The sequence below is a fragment of the Gopherus flavomarginatus genome, chromosome 11 (assembly GCF_025201925.1).
Source record: "Gopherus flavomarginatus isolate rGopFla2 chromosome 11, rGopFla2.mat.asm, whole genome shotgun sequence".
Classification (NCBI taxonomy): Eukaryota; Metazoa; Chordata; order Testudines; family Testudinidae; genus Gopherus; species Gopherus flavomarginatus.
Window position 1 is genome coordinate 6,564,091 of NC_066627.1, and position 17,213 is coordinate 6,581,303.

A 17,213-nucleotide genomic window follows, 5' to 3' on the forward strand; every position below is an offset into this window, starting at 1 on the left:
ACGTAGACAGTTATTAGGGTGCCGTAGAAAATTGTAACCACAATGAGGTGAGATGAGCAGATGGAAAATGCCTATTGCTCCACAGTGGTAAAAGGGATTCTCAGGATGGTGGAGATGATAAAAACATAAGATATCACAGTCAAAAGAAATGGGAGAAAGACATTTATGGAAGATAATATGAGGGTTGCCATGATAACCGTATTTGTGTCACTGCAGGAGAGGTTAATCACTGGAGTGAGATCACAAAAGAAATGATCAATTTCATTAGGGCCACAGAAGGCTAATTGTGACATACAAGATACTACTATGGAAAGAGATATGAATGAACTTAGCAAAGATCCAGCTGCTAATTGCATATAGAGCCTGCCATCCATATGTGTTGTATAGTGCAGGGGTTTACATATTGCTATATAGCGATCATGAGACATCACAGATAACATGTAACATTCAGCAATCACTAGGAAACCAAACCAAAAAAACTGCACCATGCAGCCTGTAACAGAAATGGTCCTGTCCCCGGCCATGAAACTGGCCAGCATCCTGGGCAGGATGGAGGACGAGTATCAGATTTCCAAACAGGACAAATTTTCCAGGAAGAAGTACATGGGGGTGTAAAGGCGGTGATCAGTCACAACCAGTGCAGCAATCAGGATGTTCACAGCCATAGTGACTACATAGATCACTAGAAACAGCAAGAAGAAGACAATTTGCAGTTAAGGGAGGTTCCCGAATCCCAGCAGGATGAATTCTGTGATGGATGTTTGATTTCCCCTTCTCCTTTCTCCGTGAGGTGTACGTCGGTTTCCTCCTTCTCTTCCCTCCATCTGAGGTATCAAGTGACAAAGGAAAAGTAATAATTATTTAGGGAAGCTGCTGTACAATTAAACTGAGTTGATTCCATTAATTAGAGCCCAATAAAAATTGCCTCGCAAACTGAGATCGGAGTTGTATTCTTTCACACTCAGGCTTTGCACAGGGTTTTGGAACAGAGAGTTGTCATGCACCTAAGAACAAAAAAAGAAAAAAAGCAACAACATGGATAATTTATCACTTTCAACCCCGGCCCCCTTTCCATTTATTTATTGATAAGTAGATTTAAAGTCCTAAAATGGCCATTTGATCATCTAGTCTCACATCCTGTATAACACACACCATAGATTAGCTCCTGTTTCCCCAATGTTGAACTCAATACCTTGTGTTCGGCTTAAAGAGGTCTTCTAGAAGAGCATCCAGGGCCAGATTTTGAAACGTATTTAGGCACTTAATGGATTTTAAAACTTCAATGGGTGTTAGATTGTCCTCACAAATTTTCACCTTAAATCTGGTCCTATAGACTACAAAAGTCTGTGATAATGGCCAAGGTAGCCACCTAGGGCTCGACCAACCAATCAGTTTCCCCTTTGAGCTACCATATGAAAATAATAATGAGGAATTCTCACACATAAATAATTCCTTAGTCAACTAGATGTAAATCTATAAAGACACTAAAATGCAACAGTTCTCAACCTTTCAACATGCACTTGATCCAGCACCAGCCACTAGTAGTGGTTTCTTTATATAATCCTAGGATCACAGAATATCAGGTTTGGAAGGGACCTCAAGAGGTCATCTAGTCCAACTCCCTTCTCAAAGCAGGACCATCCCCAACTAAGTCGTCTCAGCCAGGGCTTTGTCAAGCCTGACATTAAAAACTTCTAAGGAAGGAGATTCCACAATCTCCCTAGGTAACCCATTCCAGTGCTTCACCACCCTCCTAGTGAAAAAGTTTTTCCTAATATCCAACCTAGACCACCTCAACTTCAACTTGAGACCATTACTCCTTGTTCTGTCATCAGGTACCACTGAAAACAGTCTAGAGCCATCCTCTTTGGAACCCCCCTTCAGGTAGTTGAAAGCAGCTATCAAATCCCCCCTCACTCTTCTCTTCTGTAGACTAAACAATCCCAGTTCCCTCAGCCTGTCCTCAGAAGTCATGTGATCCAAACCTCTAATCATTTTTCTGTCCTCCGCTGGATTCTTTCCAATTTTTCCACACCCTTCTTGTAGTGTGGAGCCCAAAAATGGACACAGTACTCCAGATGAGGCCCCACCAATGTTAAATAGAGGAGAATCATCATGTCCCTCAATCTGCTGGCAATGCTCCTACTAATACAGCCCAAAATGCTCTTAGCCTTCTTGCCAACAAAGGCACACTGTTGACTCATATCCAGCTTTTCATCCACTGTAACTCCTAGGTCCTTTTCTGCAGAATCGCTGATAAACCACTCTGTCCTAGTCTGCCGCAATGCATGTGAATCTTCTGTCCTTAGTGCAAGACTCTGCACTTGCCCTTTTTGATCCTCATCAGATTTCTTTTGGCCCAGTCATTTAATTTGTCTAGGTCTCTCTGTATCCTACCCCTACCCTCCAGCGTATCTACCAATCCTCTCAGTTTAGTGTGATCTGCAAACTTACTGAGGGTACAATCCACATCATAATTAGCTGATCTGAGAGGACACGTTCATCACGGTCTATTCTGGTGTCATCAGAACCGATATATTTTTATTAATATTTATGAAAAAATTAACTCTTTAATATGACAAAATCCATGTCAATTAACAAAAAATGTGTTTTACCAAATCATATCTCTTATGTGCTTAAAATTGCAGCTCTAAGCTGAGAGAGAGTGTCACATTTTGGTCCAATAGGGATGCGCATAAAAACAAGTAGTGAAATTTATCAAATGGCAAAAAATTAAGAATTGTCTAAATTTGAGCTTGAGACCCAGGCCAAATCGCCCTTCTGCCCCACCTCTGATTGGCCATAAATTGGGATGGATGGATAGATAGATAGATAGATAGATAGATAGATAGATAGATAGATAGATAAGATTTGACTCATGATTAGCAATAAGTATGATCTTGTGGTTAACAATCTAAAATATGATTAGGAAATACTGGCTTCCATTCCAGTTCTGTCTCAGACTTCCTGAATAACCATGGGCAGGTCCCTTGTAGTGTGATGCAGGTGGGGGATGACACAGAATCCATCTGAACATTTAAGTGACCAGATTTTGCACAGTGCTCATCATTAGCTGCCCATGGTGAGATGAGATGCTAAAGTCCTTACTCAGGACACGAAATGATGACACTGTCCAATAGGAGTGTCTTTCAAAGTAAAGGCTAAGTCAGAGAAAGAGTTTGAGGGTTTGCCCTGAGGCTGGTAACACTCGCCTTTAATCCCAAGCATGAAGGAGCAACTAAATGGTGTTCAGTCTCACAGTCAGACTGTCCTTTGCTGCGGAGATACCTCTATGTTGTTGACAAATGGCTCTTTCTTCTGTGGCTCAGCATGATTGTCTGCATCACACACACCCTTATATGACTCCAGCTCTGGATCTTTGCAGGGTTTATCAGGTACAGCAGCCTCCCTGTGGCCCTTCCTGCTGCTGGGATCTCCCCTGGACCCTGCTGGCAGTGAGCACTTAGAGTTACCTTCACAAGGGAATTAATGCTGTGTGGTTTGTTAAAACTGTGTAATCCCAAAGCTGATGCCATGAACATTCGAATCTCAGAGGAAATCTGCTCTTTCCCCTCATGGTCTGTGTCTGTGTCAAAAGACCCTAGAGAATGGGAAATAAATTGCCATGCCTTTTATAATAACATCAGGGTCTAACAGACCATTTCCCATCCAAAGACCTCAAAGCACAGGTTTTGACTGACAAAAACTTGGGACACCTTGATGCTTCATTTGTAACCAATGAATAATTATTACCTTTCCAATCAACCTCTCAGAGGGTGACCAGATGTCCTGATTTTATAGGGACAGTCCCGATTTTGGGGTCTTTTTCTTATATAGGCTCCTATTACCCCCCACCTTGTGTCTCAATTTTTCACATTGACTGTCTTGTCAGCTTAACCTCTCACAACACCCTACATTTCCATAGAGATCTTAGGGTCTCCTTGTTTCTCAGGCTATAGAAGAGGGGATTGATTAGGGACGTGAAGACAGTATGAGGGACAGAAAACACTTTCTACCGGGCTCTCAGTGCACTGCTATTTAGTAATATATAGACAACCATTAGGATCCCATAGAAAACTGATATGATAAGTTGAGAGGAGCAGATGGAAAATGCCTTTTGCCTCCTGGTGGTGGAAGGGATTCTCAAGGTGGTGGAGATGATACAAACATAGGATTCCAGGGTCAAAAGAGATGGGGTACTTATGTCTACAGAGGAGAAAATGAGAGTCACCAGGATAACCAGACTAGTGTCACCATAGGAGAGTTTAATCATTAAGTCAAAATCACCAGAAAAATATCTATTTCATTAGGGACGCAGAAGGCTAATTATGACATTAAATATATTAATATGGTTAAAACTGTGAATGACCTTAGCCAAGATCCTTCTGCTAGCTACATAGAGAACCCGCCATTCATAAGGGCTGCACTTCGCAGGGCTTTCTATATTGTTAAGTATTGATTATAAGCCATCAAAGTTAGTTAAAAAAACTCACAACAGTCAATAGGAAATCAAAGCAATAAAACTGCACAGTACAGCCGGTATCAGAAACAGCTTTGTCCCTAGTCAGGAGACTGGCCAGCAACCTGGGCAGGATGGTGGAGGTGTAGCAGGTCTCCAAGCAGGCTAAGCTCCCCAGGAGGAAGTACATGGGGGGTATGGAGATGCTGATCAGCCACAACTAGTGCAAGAATGGGTATGGGCTCAGTCATGATGACAGTGCAGGTCACTAAAGATCAGGCAGAGAAGAATTTTCAGGTTAGGGAGATCCCTGAATCCCAACAGCATTCATTCGGTGATCGACATTTGATTTCCCCTGCTGTTTTCTCCATTCTCCGAGTGACATATCTAATGATAGAGAATGAATAATGCTCTGTTAAGGAGTTTACTGTACAGTACTGTGGTTTTCCCTCTATTCAAATCCATAAAAATTCAGAGTCTCTGGTTCTTTCCCTTTCTCTGTGTAAACTAATAAAATAAATTTCTGGTAGACACGCTGGAGGGTAGGGGTAGGATACAGAGAGACCTAGACAAATTAAATGACTGGGCCAAAAGAAATATGATGCAGATCAACAAGGGCAAGTGCAGAGTCTTGCACTAAGGACAGAAGATTCACATGCATTGCTGTCTGAAATGAGCCATCTTGATTATCACTATAAAAGTTGAGTTTTTTTTTTTCCGGATACAGACGAACATGCCTGCTACTCTGAAACCAGTTAAAGGAAAGTAATACCAAAGCAGATGGCACTGGCATGGGGCAGAGATGTCTCACAGTGATGATTTCATTAAAGGAGGGACTCTATGTCCTAGTAAAGAGGACAAGTAAAATAGAGGCAGTTGATAATGAGGAACAGTAGAGAGAAATAGGGTCCCATTTAAAAATCACACAATGTAAGGTAATCAGCTGAATAATGACACAATGTATAAGTGCTTATATATCAAGGCTAGAAGTCCAATTACTAATATGGGTGAAAAGAAATGCCTGGCATCAAATGAGGATATCAATATAATAGGCAGCATTTTGTTGGTGGACAGTTGGAGGAATGAGGATAATCAATGGGACACAGAAATACCAGGGTACAAAATGCACAGGAATGATAGAGTAGGTCACATTGGTGTGGGAATGACATCATATGTATAAAGCCTAAAGTCAAATAATGTAAAAATCTTAAATGAATAAAACTGTACCATAGAATCTCTATGGATAGAAATTCCGTGGGATAGTATATGGGTCAAAAGTGTAGCTGTGTTCAAAATAAAGGTTAATCAGCTTGCCAGTTTTGTATCTATGTAATACAGCATTCCACATGTGTCCTATTTTAAGGCCATTCCACTCCAGTAGCTTTTTATACACACCAGCCTGGAATGAGATTGAAAACTTTTAGCTATGTCATTTGGTTCCCTCCCTTCTATGACAAATTTTAAGAGATCCTGACTCCTTTAAGGAACAATCCAATCTTTACATCTACATGGGGCATCCTCCAGTGTGCTAAGATGATCATAGCATCTGATTTTACACATTCTCTTCTCATAACAATATGGGCTAGCCCGTGTGTGAGGATCAAACCACTCTAAAAACAATTTGGATAGAAAATTTCTGAACAAAAATTAAAGATAATAATACAGGACAAAAGACTGGCCTCCTTTGATTACAATTGGAACAAATATCAGCTATTACTGTCTTAAAGTTCCTTCTTTCAGTGGCAAAGCTCAAGTATTCATGCAAGGATGTCCTTGGTCTTTTTCTATTCAGATATTGGTCTGTTTCTATTCTTTCACATTTAAGAGCATGTTAAGAAATATGAAAATAAAAGTCTTTTTATAGGAATGACATACAAGTGGCTTAATACTTTACGTTACCCTCTCAATCTCAGTCTCAAAGAAAAAATGGGAAAAGGAATCTCGCCATATTACCACAATTTCTCCCTCCTACCCAGACTGGCTTAGTGAGCTCTCTTTGATGGCATTAATGAGAAAAATGACTCTGTCTTATAGAAACACTTGGAAAACATGTGAAGGTATCTGGTCACACATGAAACTATTGCATACTTCTGCAGTTTAGTATTTATTAGTCTTCGATACTCAGAGGATATGTTCTCACATTTTTACCTATTTAGTCACTTTAATAGTTGATACCCTGGATGACCTCTGTGGGTTCAGGGGTTTTAATTGTTTACCTGCTTGATTACAGGTTTACCAAATAACGAGCACTGAATTTGGTTATTTATATGCTATATCCATCTTGGGCACACATTTACAGATGTTCTGTTTTGTTATGTATTTGTATTAAATGTCAAAACAATAAAATTCAGGGTTAAAGAAGGTTCACTCGTTCATACCATGGCATTCCACTATCCTTATTCTTCCTATTTCTCATTTCCATGGGAGAACCACTGGCTACGACGGTTAGAGAGACTGAGATAACATCGGGAATAACGACCAATGCAGCTGTGTCAATTTACACCTGCTAAGGATCAGTCCAATTGACCTAAATAAATACAACTGAATAGGAGATGGAAATATAAAGAATGCTGAGTATCTCCTTGCTATAACTCAGGAGGGCTGACAGGGACTTGGGCTACCTAAATCATACCTTTCAAACCAGAACTAATTTATTGCTATATCAATCACCCTCTCTAAAGCCTATATTTCTGGAGAGCTCTCTTCAGCGCCTCCTTGACCTCCCTGTTTCTCAGGCTGTAGATGAGGGGATTGATCAGGGGTGTCAAGACAGTGTAAAGGACAGAAAACACTTTGTTTGGGGCTCCAAGTGCACCGCTGTTGGGTAACATGTAGACAATCATTAAGGTCCCATAGAAGATTGTAACCAGAATAAGATGGGAGGAGCAAGTGGAAAAGGCCTTTTGCTTCCCAGTGGTGGAAGGGACTCTCAGGATGGTGGAGATGATATAAGCATAAGATGTCAGGGTAAAAAGAAATGAGGGGACAGTGTCTTTTGATGAGAAGTTAAGGGTCATGAGGGTAACCAGACTGGTGTTGCTGCAGGAGATGTTAATGACTGGGGTGAGATCACAAAAAAAAATGATCAATTTCGTTAGGGCCACAGAATGCTAATTGCGACACTAGAGATATTAATATGGTAATAAACATGAATGAACTTATCCGAGATCTGGCTGCTAGTTGGATACAGAATCTGCCATTCATACAGGTGACATAGTGCAGCGGTTTACATATTGCTAAGCAGAGATCAAAAGACATCACAGCTAGCAGATAGCACTCCATGTTCAGTAGCAGAGCAAAGCAGAATAATTATATGATGCATTGGCTGACAGAAATGGTCCTGTTTCCAGGCAGGAGACTGGCCAGCAGCCTGGGCAGTATGGTGGAGGTGTAGGAGATCTCCATGCAGGACAAGTTCCCCAGGAAGAAGTATGTGGGCGTGTGAAGGTGCTGATCAGACTAGTGCCACAATGAGCATGTTCGTAGCCATGGTGACTACATAGATCACTAGAAACAGCAGGAAGAAAAGAATGTGCAGTTCAGGGAGGTTCTCAAATCCCAGCAGTATGAATTCTGTGACAGATGTTTGATTGTCCCCTTCTTTCTCCATGAGATGTACGTCGGTTTCCTCTTTCTCCTCTCTCCATGTGACATATCTAGTGATGGCGAAAAATTAATAATTAGTTAGGGTGGATGCTGTACCATGAATCTGGGTGGATTTCCCTCCATTTGATTCCTTAATAGTTCACACTACATTGTTTATATTCATTCACAATCAAAACAAAAACAAAAACAAAAAACCTATGTCACACTCAGGCCTTGCACAGAAGTTTGGAAAAGAGAATTCCCCACCTCTGCTTGTCCAATAAAGCAACAACACAGTTAACTGATCACTTTCTTCCCTTGTCCACAGGATTTTGGTTTTTTCGTGTATGGATAAATAGATTTTAAGGCCTCAAAGGGCTATTAGATCATGTATAACACACACTGTGGTTTCCCCCAGTTTCCGCCACATTGAACTCAATAATCTGTGTTCGGCTAATGAAGAATTTCTAGAAAAACCTCCGGGCCAGATTTTTAAGGCTATTTAGTCACTTAATAGGAATTTAAAGGAATCTAGGCTCCCAAGGAGTTGCAGCTTCAATGGGTGTTTACCATCTCAATGCCTTGAAAAATCTGACCCTCCAATCTGAGTGGACAGCATCAAGAGACAGGGAATCCACCACTGACCTTGGTACTTTGTCCCACTTTTAAAAATGTGTGTTTATTTCTCATTTAATTTGGTCTGACTTTAACTTCCAGCTATTGGGTTTTGTCCTTCCTTTGTCCACCAGTTTCAAGAGCCCTTTAGTACCTGCTCCTTTCTCCCTATTCCCTGTAATCAAGTCAGCTCTCAGTCTTATTTTTGATAAGCTAAACAGTGGGGCTCTTTGAATTGTTTCTAACTGTTAAGCATTTTCTCCAGCCCAGCATCATTTCTGTGTCTCTTTGAGTTACAATCATCTGTGATCTTGCAACATTCTTCCTAAAATGTAGACCCCAGAACCAGATGCAGTATTGCATTGCCTGTCTCACCAGTGCAGTAGAATCATAGAATATCAGGGTTGGTAAGGACCTCAGGAGGTCATCTCGTCCAACCTCTTGCTCAATGCAGGACCAATCCCCAGACAGATTTTTTCCCAAGATCCTTAAGTGGACCCCTCAAGGATTAAGATCCAAACCCTGGGTTTAGCAGGCCAATGCTCAAAACACTAAGCTATCCCTCCCACTTGCATAGAGAGGTGATTACACTTTCTTGCTCATTACTCCTCGGTTTATCCATCCAAGGATCACATCCATGGCATCATAGGGGGAGCTTACTTTGAATTACTCCTCCATCTATGACTCCTACATTTATTTGTTGGGAGATAGGGTCATATGGACAGACACTCTAGGACGTGACTGTGATTGTATCTAGCTAGTACCTGGAATGAGGGCAGGATACCAATCAGCAGCACAGAAAACAAGAGACTGTGTAGCGGTTCCTGCCCAAAGCACAAAGGAAACCCCCCAACCAGGCACACATGCAGAATCCTCTCACTGTTATTGCCTTCGTGACCAATCAAGGAACACTAAGTCCTCTTATTATCGGTCATGAATTGTGAATTATTAATTATTGATCAACTATTTAAGGACATATAAAAACATACAACCAATTATTAGCTCTCAGCTGTTGTTTGACAGACATGTGTCTGTTGGGGTGGAGCTGCAGACCAGCTCTGTGAAGCAAAATAGCGCAGCAGTAACTAGGCCACTCTCTCCGTTCAGCAACATCAGTAACTCTGAAGAGATATAGTGGGGCGAAGAAAGGAAAGTGCACCCTTATATGGTTCTTAGATAACCCCATTACAAAAACACACCTCATAATATCTCTGTGAGGTACAGCAATGCTGTTATCCGCGTTTTATGAATGGAGTGCTGAGGCAGAGAGCGAAAGAGCCAGATTTTTAAAGGTATTTTGTGCCTAGTGCAATTTTCAAAAGCAGCCAGTGCCTAGCTCCCAACTCACTAAGCACCTAAATACCTTTAAAAATTGGGCCCAGAGTAACTAGATCGGTACTACACATTGACTCTGTGGCAAAGCAGAAAACAAAAGTCAGGTCTGCCAAACATCACCATAGTGCCCAACCATTGGACTATCCTTGCTCTTGACTGCAAAGTTGGAGCAGCAAACGGCCAGACAAAGTTTGTTATGCAGGTGTCACTGCTTCCCAATCTGTAAGGAATGCTGAGCCACATATAGTTCATTTATAATGTGCAACCTTTCTGTGTGTGGTGCTCAGCACCTCTCAAGAAATGCTGAGCAGCTTCAACTCCAAATGTAATCCATGGAGATGATTCTCAACAAGAGACATGTAGCATCTCCCAGGATTGGGCAGGGAAGGTGAACATTAAGAAAATGTTGGACTGCCAGGCAGAAAGAGAGAGAGACAGATAGAAAGAAGGGAAAAGAAGGCTATAGAGATAGAGGGATGTGTAAGGAGAAGGGTGGATAGAGCGAGATTTTGGTCACAGAGACAGATACTTGTTTAAAGTTTAGATAGATTTGTAAAGAACTCAAAAGTGAGATGAACTGATAAATAAGTAGATAGAGGGATAAGTAATTGTCTAGATAGATAGATAGACATGTAGATAAGAAGCTTAACATATAGACCTTCTTTATGTTTCATCCATTTCTGTAGCACTATCATGAAGAGATGCTTAAGTCCTCATTTAAGCAAAGCTGCCAGGAGGTGAGGACGCTGTCTACTAGGAGTGTTCTTTTTAGTGAAGTAAAGTCTGGGGAAGTTTTTGAGGGTTTGCTCTAAGACTGGTAAAACTCAACTGTAATCCTGAGCATGAAGCAGCTACGTCTCCATCGATGATGACTGGGTTTAGTCTCACAGTCAGACTTGTCCTCTGCTTGGGAGACACTTATATGTTGTGGGGGGATGTCTCTCTCTCCTGTAGCCCAGCATGATTGTTTGCCTCACTCAAGCCCTTGTATGACTCTGACTCTGGATCCCGGCAGGGTTTATCAGGTACAGCAGCCTCCCCCTGGCCCTTCCTGCTGCTGGGCTCTCCCTGGGGCCCTACTGCTGGTTATCATTTACAATTACCTTCATGGGGGAATTAACATTCTGTTGTTGGTTAAAACAGTAAAACACCAAAGCTGATGCCACAAGTATTCAACTTCCAGCGGAAATCTCCCCTTTCCCCCCATGTGCAGTGTTTGTTCCAAACTCCTAGAGAATGGGAAATAAACGTCCACGTCTTTAGTAATAACATGTGGCCATCCATAGATCTCACAGCATTTTATACAGTATCTTTATCCCCATTATGCAGATCTGGAAATGGAGGCCCAGGAAAAGGAAGTGATTCCCAAAGGGTTGTGAAACAGGACATTGGACTAGCTGGGTGTCCCTTCCAGACTTCCTCAGTCAATATGTATCACCATGGCTGCTGGACCACACAGACTGAGACCGTTTGTCTATTAACATTCAAAGATTTGTGAATGTGTCACAGGGATTTGTGTTGCTGCCCATCTCTGTCGCATCTGAGCAAATTCAACATGAAATTGACATTAATAGAAAAATCCCTTCTATATTTAATTCAGACTCTGACTCTTTCTTCTTTTTGGGGTGGCAGGGTGGGGAAGAAGCCCTCTGCCTTTAGGTGTGTTTTTAGTATTGATTTTTTCGATTACATTCATTCTTGTTTTGTGGGTGGAGTTTTGGTTGGCGTTCTGAGAATACAAGGTGCAGATATTGCATATTGTTAAAAACTATAGAATGATATAATCATAGAAATTAGAATTAGAAGAGACCTCAGGAGGTCATCTAGTCCAACCTCCTGCTCAAAGCAGGACCAATTCCCAATTAAATCATCCCAGCCAGGGCTTTGTCAAGCCTGACCTTAAAAACCTCTAAGAATGGAGATTCCACCACCTCCCTAGGTAATGTCCTGGTCGGCCCCTGCAGCAATTACCAAAAGCACAAGGGGTGTTATATTGACTATGATGACTCCTTAAGGACTCCGATAGAGATGGGACCCCCATTGCACTTGGTGCTGCACACTGTCATAACATATTCCCAGATTTAGACCTTAGCGTCCAAAATATGGGTGTTAGCATGAAAACCTCCAAGCTTAGTTACCAGCTTGGACCTGGTAAAGCTGCCACCACCCAAAAAAATAGAGTGTTTTGGGGCACTCTGGTCCCCCCAAACCTTCCCTTGGGACCCCAAGACCCAAATTCCTTGAGTCTTACAACAAAGGGGAATAAAACATTTCCCTTCCCCCTCCTCCTCCCAGGTATTCCCTCCCTGGGTTCCTGGAGAGATACACAGAAGCAAGCTCCGTGAATCTGAACAGAGGGATGCCACCCTCCCTGTTCCCATTCCTGGAAACACAAGTACCAAGAGAGACAATCTCTCCCCCACCCCCCTCCTTCACCCAGAGGGAATGCAAAGTCAGGCTAATAAATCTAACACACAGAGATTTCCCCCTGACTTCTTCCTCCCACCAATTCCCTGGTGAGTTGCAGACTCAATTCCCTGGAATTACCACTAAAGGAAAACTCCAACAGGTCTTAAAAAGAAAGCTTTATATAAAAAGAAAGAAAAAATACAAAAAAATGGTCTCTCTGTATTAAGGTGACAAATACAGGGTCAATTGCTTAAAAGAAATATGAATAAACAGCCTTATTTAAAAAGAACACAATTCAAAACACTCCAGCAACTACACACATGTAAATACAAAAAAAAAAAACCAACAATCTCTCTGTACCTACAGCTGGGAAACAGAAGATTAGAAAAGCAGGAGACAGAAAAATCCTCTCATAGCCGAGAGAGTACAGGCACAAGACAAAGAACAAAGAACTCACACACAAACTTCCCTCCACCCAGATTTGAAAAAGTCTTGTTTTCTGATTGGTCCTCTGGTCAGGTGTTTCAGGTTACTGGTGTTACCACTTTACAGGTAAAAGAACATTAACCCTTAGCTATCTATTTATGACACACACACACAAGGAGATAAACTCCCTGCCCCACAACATTTCCAACTGAAATAGATAAAGGGAGAGTTGGGAAAAGAGAGGCAATGGCTTGGCTGAAATCCCACCTAAGATCAGAATAAATAACAGAGAACAGGTGTTCTGATTTCTAGCCCCGTGCCTTACTTGCTGGAGCACAGTGTGTCAAGGTTCCTTCCCCACTCTGAACTCTAGGATACAGATGTGGGGACCTGCATGAGAACTTCTAAGTTTAACTACCAGCTTAGATCTGGTTTTGCTGACACCATCCAAATTATTTATGAGTCATTTGGGAAACTCTGTCTATCTGTCCCCTTAGAATATCTCCTTCCCAAGTACTATAACCCTTCCCTGAGTAGCCTCAAGAGATTTCTCCACCAAGTTCCTGATGAACAGTGATCCAAACCCTTGGATCTTAGAACAAGGAGAAATTAACCATTCACCCTCCCCCCTCCGCCAATTCCTGGTAAGTACAGATCCAACCTCCTTGGATCTTAAAACAAGTAAAAATCAATCAGGTTCTTAAAAAGAAGGCTTTTTATTAAAGAAAGAAAGGTAGAAATCATCTCTGTAAAATCAGAATGGAAAATAACTTTACAAGGTAATCAGATTCAAAGAGGCCAGAGGAACCACCTCTAGCCTTAGGTTCAAAGTTACAGCAAACAGAGGTAAACCCTTTAGCAAAAGGAACATTTGCAAGTTGAGGAAACAAAGATAAAATTAACATGCCTTGTTGTTACTTACAAGTTTGAATTAAGAGAGACTTGTCCAGAAAGATTTGGAGAGCATGGACTGATGTCTGGTCCCTCTTAGTCCCAAGAGCGAACAACTCCCAAAACAAAGAGCACACAAACAAAAGCCTTCCCCGCACCAAGATTTGAAAGTATCTTGTCCCCTTATTGGTCCTTTGGATCAGGTGTCCTTAAACCTGAGCTTCTTAACCTTTTACAAGTAAAAGGATTTTGGTGTATCTAGCCAGGAGGGATTTTATAGAATCGTACACAGGAGGGCTGTTACCTTCCCTTTATAGTTATGACACAGTGTAAGACATGATGGGTCACATAAACTCTCCATAGCTTAAGCATTAGACCACTGGGCTTGTAAGCCAAGAGTATCTCGACAATTTGCAAAGACTAATGGAGAATCCAAGGAACGCAGACAACAGGCTGTCACGAATGCAATAGGCTTCTGACGAGGTCAAAAGACATAGGAATATTATATAAAATGCATTGGGGGAAAAGTGAGAAGGGGGATAATAGAATCTTTTATTTAATAACTGAATAAATAACTTTTGTTACTGGGCTGCTTGGTCATTTCTTTGCTGGTTTGATTTTCTGCAGGAAAAGTAGATTCTGAAGAGATTACACATAGTGAATCAGCAGTTTGTACCAGAGCCCACTTAAATCCAGCATTTTTCAGACTGAGGGTTTTCAGTTTTTTTGGAAAAAATCCTGATTTTCTTTTATTTTCTATTAGCAATATATTTTATATATATACTTGAGGGGATTAAAGATGGTGGAGATATATATCATGGATGAGTTTAATGTGAGACTTCCAGAACATTTTCATAAGACTGGAAGAACTAATGGGGAAATCTAATAAATCCAGAATAGAACATTCTTATGATTATATCTCAAACTACCTTACAAGTATTCAGAAAATGTCTGAAGAATCATTTAAAAACACTCGAGGAAAACGGAAAAAAAGAAAATCCATTTTATTACAATTAAATGCTGAACAGTTCCCGCTCATGCCAGCTGGTTATTTTTTAGATCATTTGTTTTGTTCTGGGAAAGGTTGTGATGCACACAGGATGAGTAGCCTGATGCAGATCCCTTTAAGGTCAATGAGAACCTTTCCCTTGATCTCAGTGGAAGTCAGACTTGTTCCTCAATTCTTCTTTGAAAATTCTGAAACTCAACTGATGGTTAATGTAAACAAATCCATAAAGATAGAGGCAGGGATTTTCAAAGCAGCATAGGAGAAGTAGGACCCAAATTCCAATGCAACTAAACAGTAGTTCTTTGGTATGCAAGAGGTGCTGGGTAGAGGGGAAGGATTTGATAAATGGGACCCACAGACCCCTGGGATACCCTCACAGACCTTGAGGGTCTGTGGATACCAGCTTGAGAAAACTGACTTAAATGGTTCCCTTCTGACTAGTGATTTATTCCCATTTCAATTAATTTCTCTGAATTCATAGAAATAACCTACATTTTGGCAGAATTCTCCACAGAGCTTCATTGATCTCTTTGTTTTTCAGGCTGTAGATGAAGGGATTGATCAGGGGTGTCAAGACAGTGTAAAAGAATGAAAGCACTTTATTTGGGGCTCTCAGGGCCCCTGTGTTTGGTAACATGTAGACAGTTATTAGTGTTCCATAGAAAACTGTCACCACGATAAGATGAGAGGAGCACGTGGAAAAGGCCTTTTGCTTCCCAGTGGTGGACGGGATTCTCAGGATGGTGGAGATGATATAAACATAAGATGCCAGAGTCAAAGGGAGTGGAACAATCATGTTTATGGAAGTGAAAATGAGGGTCGCCAGAGTAACCAGAGAAGTGTCACTGCAGGAGAGATTAGTGACTGGGGTGAGATCACAGAAGAAATGATCAATTTCATTGGTGCCACAGAAGGCTAATTGTGCCATAAAAGATATTAATATGGATAGAAAAATGAGTGAAATTAACCAAGATCCAGCTGCTAGCTGCATACAGAACCTGGCATTCATAAGTGTTGCATAGCGCAGAGGTTTACATATTGCTAAGTACCGATCATAAGACATCACAGCTAACATATAACATTCAGCAATAATTAGGAAGCCAGCGAAATAAAACTGAACCACGCAGCCCGTAACAGAGATGGTTCTGTCCCCTGTCAGGAGGCTGACCAGCAGCCTGGGCAGTATGGTGGAGATGTAGCAGATTTCCAAGCAGGATAAGTTCCCCAGGAAGAAGTACATGGGCGTGTGAAGGTGCTGATCAGCCACAACTAGTGCTACAATGAGCATGTTCGCAGCCATGGTGACTATGTAGATCCCTAGAAACAGCAAGTAGAACAGAATTTGCAGTTCAGGGAGATTCCCGAATCCCAGCAGGATGAATTCCGTGATAAATGTATGATTTTCCCTTTCTGCTTTCTCCATTCTCCATGTGCTGCAACTAGTGATTAAGAAAAATACTGATTTGTTAAGGAGTTTGCTGTACAATGCTGTGGTTTCCCTTTATCTGATTCATTATAAATTGGGTGTGCCAAAGAAGACCAGGGTTTATATTCCCTTCCAACTGAGGAACGACTTCTCACCCAGGTGTTGCACAGAGGTAGGGACAGATTTTCCCCACCATCCCAGCCAAAGAGCAGCAACACAGTGAATTTTTCACTTTTCTGCTCCTGTTCTCAATTTCTTTCTTTCACCAGTTCATGGAGTTCCAGGCTAAAAGAGACCATTAGCTCATCTCATCTGATATCCACTATAACCCACACCAAAGAATGTCCCCAGCTAGTCCTGCATTGAGCTCAATTAATTGTGTTTGACTAAAACATATTTTCAAAAAAGCAGCCAGAGCCTGATATTTAAAGATATTTAGGGATCTAATGGGATTTTCAAAGGCATCCAGGTAATGAAAACTCATTGATCTGAATGAGTGTTAGGCAGGTAGCTACTTTTGAAAATCCAAGTAGGCACCAATATGCCTTTAAAATTCTGGCCCAGGGTGACTTGCTCAATGCTATACAGAAAGGTGGTGCTAGAGCAGAGAATAGAACCAAAGTCTAGTCTAGAAACCAAATGACAAGCTAGTGAATGGTTTCTCAAACAGGGGTTGCCACTTGTATAGGGAAATCCCCTGATGGGTTGGGCCAGTATCTTTACCAGCCCTGTCCGCAGGTCCGGCTGAACGCGGCTCCCACTGACCGCGGATCGCTGCTTCAAGCCAATGGGAGCTGCTGGAAGTGGTGCAGGCCGAGGGATGTATTTGCTGCCACTTCCAGCAGCCCCCATTGGCCTGCAGCGGTGAACCGCGGCCAGTGGGAGCCGCGAACGGCCAGACCTGTGGACGGGGCAGGTAAACACACCAGCCTGGCCCACAAGGGGCTTTCCCTACAGAAGCAGCGACCCCTGTTTGAGAAACCCTGAGCTAATGTCTTTGCCATTGGGCTACCCTTCTTCTTGAGAGCTAAGGTGGAGCATTCAATGACCAGAGAAAG

General features: G+C 41.8%; 1 protein-coding gene across 1 annotated transcript; it reads right to left on the minus strand.

Moving 5' to 3' along the window:
• Window positions 1–563: 563 nt before the first annotated feature.
• On the minus strand, window positions 564–15,969 carry LOC127031789 (olfactory receptor 1G1-like). Its single transcript, XM_050918825.1, has 4 exons — window positions 15,222–15,969; window positions 3,474–3,601; window positions 926–1,004; window positions 564–682 (listed from the first exon to the last, which is right to left on the minus strand). Exons 1-4 carry the CDS (start codon window positions 15,967–15,969, stop codon window positions 564–566), a joined length of 1,074 nt encoding a protein of 357 aa, XP_050774782.1.
• Window positions 15,970–17,213: the final 1,244 nt, after the last annotated feature.